This window comes from Garra rufa, chromosome 14 (genome assembly GCF_049309525.1).
Source record: "Garra rufa chromosome 14, GarRuf1.0, whole genome shotgun sequence".
In the NCBI taxonomy this organism is placed as follows: Eukaryota; Metazoa; Chordata; class Actinopteri; order Cypriniformes; family Cyprinidae; genus Garra; species Garra rufa.
In genome coordinates this window covers 12,843,386-12,853,567 of record NC_133374.1, presented here as the reverse complement: position 1 = coordinate 12,853,567, position 10,182 = coordinate 12,843,386, and the positions used below count along the sequence as shown (strand labels likewise).

Sequence of the window (10,182 nt, the reverse complement as noted above, 5' to 3'; positions counted from 1 at the left end):
GTGACAATAAAAACTAAAATTTATATAATAAATACAATGTGCAGAATTAAAATTAAAGCTATTATATATATATATATATATATACACACACACACACACACATTATAAGCTATTATATATATATATATATATATAAACAAAAATACAGATATGACAATAAAAACTAAAATTTATATAATAAATACAATGTGCAGAATTAATTAAAATTAAATCTATTTAACAGACATAAAAAAAAGATAAATAAAAAATAGATTAAAAACATGATGATAAAGAGATGGCTACTTATTCAATCGACAAACAATTGCTAAAGTCGATATCAAAATGAATAGAAATACTGAACAACATTGACGTTGCGCTTATGTAGTGATAAGAACAGAATAAGAGGGTGTGATCGCCTCAACTTTACTCTTTGTCCTGGTTATCTCTGGTATGAATGGTATGGGATTTTTAACCAAGCATGGTAGGGAATAAGCTATTGTGTTTTCATACGTGTCCACGTGACATCTCTTTAAAGGCCAATAAACTTGGGATGGGGAGGTCACAGGTTGCCAACAGTCAGGCCAGGCATGAGGTAAGTAGAAAGATGCAAATCATCCATGACTGGCTCCAACTAAATGGAGTTTTAAGTAATGGACAGCTAAGTTCACTGCTAAAGAGACGTTTGGTCTGACAGGCGACAGGAAGGACATCAGACACGGCATTCCATGAAAACAGAGGTTCAAAAAAGCTTCACTTGATGGCATGAATGGCCTATCAGCTGGTAATTCCAAATATGTGAATGTTATTCAACTCACTTTGATTTTCCTAAAGAATATATGAGTGCCTTCTCAATTTAGTATGCAAATAAATGTGACCTAAAAAGATCAAATATGACCCAGGACCACAAAACAAGTCAAACAAGTCACAAAACATAAGTAGCACGGGTATATTTGTTGCAATAGCTAACAATACATTGTATGGGTCAAAATTATCGATTTTTCTTTTATTCCCAAAATCATTAGGATATTAAGTAAAGATCATGTTCCATGAACCTTGAACCCTAAATAACCCCATAAATTTTGACCAATCAATTTCCATAACTTTTCCATGATTTATCTAGTTATTTGAGATAACTGGAAAAGGAGTTGATTCAGACCAATTCGAAGGCCAAATTCCAAAGCAATTCCAAGTCTTTCTGAAAGATTTATGAACCTGTTTAACTAACTCATTCAAACAAATATGCCTGAAAGAACAATTCACTAGGTTTAATCTAAACAAGCGCAAAATCTAGTCAATAAAATATTTAAGATCAAAAGCAACACTAGAAATATCTATATTCACTACTGAAATATCCATTACTTTTACATGGCTTTTTTTTTTACCTGCCATGACTTTCACAGGCCTGGCAATCAGAAACTCACCAACATTTCAAGGTTTTTAGTGACTATGAGAAACCTGAACAGCACTTTAAGCTGAAATGGTCACCAAAACAGTTTGGTTTGACCAGACATTGGCTTGAAATCATTTTAGAAGTTTAACATTTAGTGATATTTATACACCGCTGAATGACAAGCAACAAAAAGACTTTACAGACAAGATATCCTGCTTTAAAGGACAAGTTCACTTCCAGAATGAAAATTTCCTGATAATTTACTCACCCCAATGTCACCCAAGATGTCCATGTCTTTCTTTCTTCAGTCGAAAAGAAATTAAAGTTTTGAAGAAAACATCCCATAATTTTTCTCCATATAAAGTACTTAAATGGTGGCCAATGGGTTAAAGGTCCAAATTGCAGCTTCAAATGGCTCTACATAATCTCAGCCGATGAATAAGGATCTTATCACCAAAACGATTGGTCATTTTCTTTAAAAAAAAAAAGATATACTTTTTAACCACAAATGGTTATCTTGCACCTGCTCTTCAATGCGCATACATCTTCACGTATTGCATAATCACGTTTGAAAAGCGAGGTCAAGCTAGTGCAAGATGAGCATTTGTGGTAAAAAGAAGATGAATGAAAATTTAAGAATATGACAGATTGTTTCTCTATATAAGACCATTATTCCTCTTCTGGGGTTGTGTAGAGCCCTTTGAAGCTGCACTGAAACTTTAATTTGGACCTTCAACCCATTGGCCACCATTGAACTCCACTATATGGAGAAAAATCCTTAATTTCTTTTTGACTGAAGAAAGAAAGACATGAACATCTTGGATGACAATGGGGGTGAGTTATTTATCAGGAAATGCTTTCTGGAAGTGAACTTCTCATTAACAAATCTCAAAAGGCCTATTAAACATCTAAACAACATCGGACCCTCACCTCTGTACTGCTGCTCTCCTCCTCCGCCTCATAGCTGCTGCTTCTGGTGGGTGGCAGCTTGGTGCTTGAACTTCCTTCTTTATGTGCTTGTTCACAGATTCTTTTCCTCCTTTGTTTCTCCAATCCACCCCCGTTTTGTCTGGAGTTCTGGAGAAACACGTCATCACTATCATCATGGAAGACCACATCACGGCCTTCGTCTTCAGAAGAGGTCTCACAGGCATCTGAACTCTCATTGGCTCGGGCGTTCTGGATCAGACCCAAAAAGTCATCGTAATCTCCAAAGGTAATGGAGCTGGGCTTGTGTTTAATGATTCGGGGTAGATCGGCCCCCTTGGAGACTGGTAAAGGAGCTGAGTAAGGGTGCTCAAGGTGGGACGGTCCCACTGGAGAGGATGCATAAGAGTAAGCAGGTTCTGATATGGCTCTGACCGTCAAATTAGAGAAAGGATAAGCAGTAGATGAGGTGTTTGGCACCGGACTATCTGAGGGAGTTGAAAAATAGCTGAAACCGGTCTCAGCATCCAGGTCAGGTTCACAATAAATGTCATTAAGTTCAAGTTTTGGGGTTGAAGCAGAAGTGCTTTGATGTTCAATGTATTTCACTGTGTTTTCTTTAGTGAGAACATTTGAGATTTGAAGACAAGGTCCATCTTTGCTGACGAGTACTGGTACAATTTGTTTGATCTTCTCTGACAAACTCTCATTGTTCAGCTCAAGTTGTGTTTGGTCTTCCAAAGGCTCATCTATAACAGACGGCAGTGAATCAGAAGTATCTTTTAACGTCAGGTTTCTATCCATGGTTGAGTCTGCCATTGAAACCTCTTCTGAGAAAGTCATTTTGGGGGCCTCTTGCAAAGCTGATGACCGCTGTCCTTCTAAAGTCATCATGGGTTGGTTGTCCATGTTTCAGACTACAGCTTGAAACTAGCCATAAGGAATATCCAAAAGAGTTTTTGTGTGATGCCAGAAATTGCTATGTTCGTCATGTTCCACCATTTGGACTGAACTGGTTCCTCTGTGCTAATTAGCAATTTGTGCCAACCATCCTGAAAAGAAAGAACAGAAATTATAATGAGTTTGCTTTAAATGACTGCATCAAGCTAGGTACATTTACATAATTAGCATGCTTAAGTGTGATTATGCCATTTCACAGACTTTTATCCAAAGCAATCATGTTTCAATAGCCTAACTTTTTTTTTGATGGTGTTGTTCTCAGTCTTGCTGGTAAAAACATCTTAAACCAGTCAAAGGGTGACAAATAGTGGTTTTTGCCAGAACAAACTGGTCAATTTTGCAGGTTTTAGACAGTTTTGGACACTTTTTAGATGGTCAACGAGTGCCAGGCCTACAGTTGAGGTCAAAAGTTTACATCCCCCTTTCAAATTTGCAAAATGTATTTTTTTTTTGTACCAAAATAAAAGGGATCATACAAAATGCATGTTATTGTTTATTTAGTACTGATCTGAATCAGATATTTCACATAAAATATGTTTACATATAGTCCACAAGAGAAAATAATAGTTGAATTTATAAAAATGACCCAGTTCAAAAGTTTACATCCCCTTGATTCCACAGCTGTGTTTTTTGTTTAGTGATAGTTGTCCATGCATTATTAAAACCAAGAGCCGGGGATGAAAAGTTTTTGCGTTTGAAGATCAGGGTAGATTTGACTTATTTTGTCTTCTGGGAAACATGTAAGTATCTTCTGTAGCCTCTGAAGGGCAGTACTAAATTTAAAAAATATGATATTTAGGCAAAATAAGAAAAATGTACACATCTCCATTCTGTTCAAAAGTTTTCACCCCCCGGCTTTTAATGCATAGTTTTTTCTTCTGGAGCATTTTACAGATTCTGAAAGGGGGATGTAAACTTTTGGCCTAAACTGTAGTTAGATGGTTTAAAGTGGGGTTCAGACTACAGGAGTTTTAAAATTCTAACCGATAGAGTGTTTTCACGACATGTCATCAATCGGCCACATTGGCGGCACTGAATGTAAACAATGCCACTGAACTGAATCAAACTCGCATATTTTGCTGATTATTGTTGCTGAAAATGATGAATTATTGTCATGTTTTGAGCTGTACTAATCAGTCAGACCGGGAAAAACATTTAGAGTACTATAGCCCACCAAAAGTTATAACAAATTAAGAAGAAGAGTGCAAAAAACCATCTGAGGAACAAAGATGTTTGTGGTTGGCCAAACTGAACCAGGATTTCCAGAGCAAGAATCTTAATGACATTAATGTTTGTTCTTATCATTTCCAGTTAGGTAGGTGAAATATTAGGCTAAAATCTTAATTAATTAACTTTAGTTCATCAAAATATTGTACCCTTTCCTGCTTACTAAATCCTTCTCTATATGATTTAGCAGCTTCCACATGTTAATTCAGTAGTTTAGACAGCAAGAACAACATATTTAGTAGTACATTAACCATGCAATCAATGGTGTTGTTTACATCCGAGTATCTCCAATATGGCCGCGCATCTGGGTAACTGACCAAACCATGATATAAGTGCAAACGAAAAGCTGTTTTCTTTTCTTTTTGATGAATCTGATGAAAACATCTTAGCATTGCTTCTTATGGAAAAGCAGAAGTATTATTTCAACAAAGACTCAAGGTAATCAACACTATGCCAAATATGTACGGTGTTTAACCCAGAGTATTGCCTTAAATGAGATAAAGATACATTGGAGCACTGCTCTGTATTCACAAGGAGTTAAAATATGAGGAAATATGAATGAAATGGATAGAAAGAGTAATTAGGAAACCCAGGGAGGCAAAGTCAAAATAAAAATCCCAAAGAATCCCACAGATGGAGAAAGACTTAATTCCAATGAGACTTTCTGGGAATTGCAGAGAATCTCACTGAGGCTAACGGATCCCCAGAGAGGCGAAGAGGGAATAACAAGGAATCTTGCAGAAGTACAGGAGGGAATAACAGGGGATCTGAGGGGTTGAACATCTGGCTCAGGCTAAAAGCGTTCAAGTCTGGATCTGTTGAAGGCACGATGGTGGTGACATCAGTGCTATGAGGAATCCAGCTCTTCGCTCTCCAGTGGCTGATTTACAATGTACCCATCCATTCATCAGACGACCTAAATGTCCCAGACCAGGCTGTGGTTAGCAACCCTGCTAACCCCCTCATTAACCCCCCAACCACGCTCCACAAAAACACACATTAAACCATAGGAAGAGTCTGACTGGTGGAGAAAGAAAAAACATTCCTTTCTGACACCTTGAGTTGAGGAAGATCATCTAGAGAGATGAACTGTGAAAGATTATTCTTGCCAGGATGTTTCAGACAAGGGAGTTATAGTGTGAAATTTGTCAGATTTATTAACTTAATTGCACCTAAATTAATTGCATCTGACAGGTAAACGGTAGGGTGCGAAAAGAAATGTGCAAATTACAAATAACATTGGCATTACGTTTTTGTTATATATATAGCTTATCTTTACAAAGAGTTTCTTTTCATGCACCTTCCAGTATGGAACTTTTTGCCAGTGGTCATCAACAGATGGAAATACTGAATATTCCTGTGAACTCCCAAGCATGCATAGAAAATCAGAGCTTTTTTTATTGTGCTGTATCTGTGGTGTTAAATGTGAGAAGGGGGCCAGCTGGCAGCCCTGACTGTGGCCTTCACTCATTTAACACGTTGCCTTGTGCTTCGCTCACATTCTATCTATCTCACACACACACACATACTCAAAAAAACATGGTCAAATTTCATCAAGAGAAAGGAAAACATGCACCTGCCCTTAACAAAACCTGAGGGCTTTAACCTTTAAAAGCTGATAAGAACAGTGACCAAACACCCGGCAAAGTCAGTGACACACAACCACCTACAGCTCTGACTTTCCATGTGCCTGTGATACACATGCAAACATGCTCATATGAAACTACATTTAGTAATTACATTCAGTATACACTACTAGTCAAAAGATTTTAAATGTTTATTAAAGAAGTCTCGTCTGCCCACCAAGCCTGCATTTATTTGATTCAAAACACAGCAAAAGCAGTAATATTGTGAAATATTTGTACTATTTAAAATAACTTTCTATTTGAATATATTTTAAAATGTAATTTTTTTCCTATGTTCAAAGCTGAATTTTCAACATCGTTACTCCAGTCTTCAGTGTGACATGATCCTTCAGAAATTATGCTAATATGCTGATTTGCTGTTTAATATACATTTTATTATTGTTATTATCAATATTTAAAACAGTTGAGTGCATTTTTTTTTTCAGGATTCTTTGATGAATAGAAAGATCCAAAGATCAGCATTTATCTCAAATAAAAAGCTTTTGTAACATTATACACTATACCATTCAAAATCTTGGAGCCAGTTTATTTTTTTTATTTTTTTGGGGAAACAAATTATATAAATTAATACTTTTATTTAGAAAGTATGCTTTAAATTAATCAAAAGTGATGATAAAGACATTTATAATGTTACAAAAAATTTAATTACAGATAAACGCTGTTCTTCTGAACTTTCTATTCATCAAAGAAACCTGAAAAACATCTACTCAGCTGTTTTCAACATAATAATAATACTAAACTAAATGTTTTGTTGAGCAGCAAATCAGAATATTAGAATTATTTCTGAAGGATAATGTAACTGGAGTAATGATGCTTAAAATTTGAAATCAGTTTGATTTCACAAGAATAAATTACATTTTTTTAAATATATTCAAAGAGAGAAAACAAATTTAAATAGTAAAAATAGTACAGTTTTTGTACTAGTACAGTCAGAGAAAAAAAATCTGACTGTTCAAAAACTTTTGACTGGTAGTGTATTACTGATCATGTATGGATAGAACCCAAAATATACACATTTCTTTATACGTGCATGTAAATTTTAGCCTAAAATCTTGAAATATACCAAAATATAACAAGTAAACTGTCTTTAGTATCCTTTTAAAAATGTCACTCAATATGACAGGATTCATATTTACATGTAGCACATTTGGAAGTAACAACATTTGTTTTGTAATTTCTCCAAAAAGAAAAAAACATCGTCTCTCATGAGAAACAGTGTTGCAAGTGCAACCCTGATTAGATCTAGTCCTCTCACCTCCTTTCCTTTAGCCCGTTTTTCTCTAAAGCCACAGTAAAAGGAGGCCTCCTCATTCCCAGCTGTATAAAAGACTTGATCCAAACAGCCAAAGAGGATTCTGCACTGTGAATGTCACTCAAGCGTTCTACAAGTTTCTCGTTGAGCGCAAAGTGTTGCAATACATGAAAAGGGGCAAGCAGTGTTTTCTTTTCACTTTACACACTGTGAGTGACTGTTAACGCTGCCTTTCCCATTCATTTTACAGAGATCGTTATTAATTCATTACACGGTGTATGTTTCACCACGACTGTAATGGACCTATAAAAACATACACAGAGTTACTGACACGTGTGAGTTAAAAAAATCCTGGGACTCCTGTCACATTTCTGATGTTTGTTATGACAATTTTGAGCATTTTTGATTTTTATTTTTAATGATTATTTTTTATTTTAAATTTTAAAACAGGAAATTGCCATGCAATACTACCGATGTGTAAAAATATTTCCGAAAGAAAGTAAAAATTTAAATTGTAATTGTACAGTACAGTTTAAAATAAGAAATAGAGTCCCACTGTATAGATATAAGATTGCAAAAAACAACCTTTAAATTATGAGAAGATGCATTTAAAATTTACCCCTTAAACTGCAATATATAAACTCACAAGTGAGAACTCTAATGCTCAAATTGCAAGATATAAATACATATTAAGACATATAAAGTGGCAGTTATGAGAAATAAAGATGCAATTGAAAGAAAGAGTCATAATTGCAAAATATAACTCTAAAATGGCAAGATATAAAATCGCAGTGGAAGTCATAAAGTGGCAATTATGGGAAATAAAGAAGCAATTACTTTTTTTATGAACAGGCTTCTGTTATGTAGTCTCTCCATTAAAAGGTCAACCTGCATGCATAAATAATTACAAACAACTAGCAAAATGCTATTTAAATAATTTTAGATGCAATAAATGCTGAATGTCAAGCCACAGAACATATGAACCACCCGTATAAAGATGTTGAAAGCATATTTAACATTTTCCTGCGAGTCCTGACATTTCACTTTCACATTTAGAAGCACATTAAATATATTCATTTGGCAGACACTTCAGCTATCAGTATTTCCTGTCATGAACTTTATCCGTCATCCACCTGCATTGAAGAGTCTCCAGCAGGTCAGCATTGAAGCCCTAGAGCGCCTTCTGCATATTAGGACAATGAAGGCCATCTCACCTTAAAGTACTTCACAATGTGCTGGGAAGTCCAACGGCCGTTGTGGTCATGATGAGCAGCGTGGAAAGTGTCTAAGGTCCCATTAAAACCAAGAGGCCTTCGCGAGCGTCTCTTTTGGTTCTTCTCCTTGGAAATTCAAGGCAACTCCTCCGCAGAGGGAGAGGTGCTGTCATCACAAATTCCCCAAAATCCCCACAGGCAACGGGAAGCCTCAGCATGCAGTGACTAAGTCATTCAGAGTAAGAGTGGAAGGGGAGGAAGAATGTATAGTTGTTAGAATGATGGTTTGGAGGAGGAGTCACGGCTGAGGGGAAAGGGTAAGAGAGAGAGGAAGAGAGAGAGAGATACTGTTGTGTAAACAAGGCCTGCACACAGCATATTTGGATGTAAATGACCTGGACTGGCTTTAATTGTAAAGGAGAACAGATCCATGTCTCATTGTATGGCTCTGACCCCCCCAGTTCAACAGGCTGGATGCATTCCAGGTTACGCCACCGTTAAACCCACAGAAAGCCATACGGATACTTTTGAAACAAAAGGAATGGACAGAACAGGAAAGAAAAGAAGATATTTTACTTTACCGTGGCTTTTTGCTTTGGGAGAGTTGTTTGGATCATCCAGGAAGTTCTGCGGATGTGTCCAAAACCTATAGGGCACAAGTCAATGACTTATCAGACAGTGTTTTGATATGAAGGTACTTAAGACTGGTTTCCAGGGAACTAAGGCATCACATCTAATGATCTGGAACAAAATTCAAGAACACTGCAGAGATAACCAAGCAAATATTTAAATATTGCTGGCTACAATGCGTTTTTCTTGGTAGAAATGGAATACTACAATCTGAAACTTACATTTATAAAAAAAAAAAGAAAAACAATTTTTTTAAATTTATTAAAATATAAAAAGTAAAAATTATTATAGAAAAATTTTAAAATGTTAAAAATGTAAGTTTAAAAACATTTTACAAAAATGTTATGTGCATGTATACATACATGGGTCAAAGACGTTACTTGTCCACGTCAAAAGGAATTTATAAAAGTGATTTTATGTCCATAGAAAGCACATTAAATGTAAAGTGAAGTAAAGTGTCTGCTTTTAAGGTTTCAAATAAGTTTCTGGAGAACAAAATGTCAAAATTTGGTTGAAATAATGTTACATTGTCATCCAGATTCAAACAACATGCTTATTCTGACTTGTACATAGTAAAATACATAAAAGAATAAGGGAGCATATTCAATTTTATTGTGTTTTAAATGAGTAAAACATTTTCACTGAAAAATGAGCAAAGCCTAAGATAGTGGCAAATTTTAAAAATGTAGAATTACAACTAATTAGTATTTGAGGTGAAAGTAATTAGTCTTTTAATATGTCATAAATTGATTTTTGCCTGACAACAGTGTTACTGGATAATGCAATAAATGTATGATATATATTTTTTGCTCAGAAAAACAAAAACAAAAATGCTATTAAATAAAACCGAAAACCTTTTAAATACTTTTTGGAAAAACAACAACAACTGCAGTATTCCACTTATTGTTTTTATGCTTAAACCCTTTTTCATCTTTGACCCACATACATATAATTAAC

General features: G+C 35.3%; 1 protein-coding gene across 1 annotated transcript in view; it reads right to left on the bottom strand.

The window, feature by feature from the left end:
- The window catches only part of stard13b (StAR related lipid transfer domain containing 13b), a 114,204-nt gene extending 105,369 nt beyond the window's left edge, over window positions 1-8,835 (bottom strand). The window contains exons 1-2 of the mRNA XM_073817282.1: window positions 8,596-8,835; window positions 2,300-3,348 (exon numbers count right to left, since the gene is read on the bottom strand). Of these exons, the coding sequence (XP_073673383.1) occupies window positions 2,300-3,205 (906 nt within the window). The 5' untranslated portion in view covers window positions 3,206-3,348; window positions 8,596-8,835. The remainder of the gene's footprint in view (window positions 1-2,299; window positions 3,349-8,595) is intronic.
- Window positions 8,836-10,182: the final 1,347 nt, after the last annotated feature.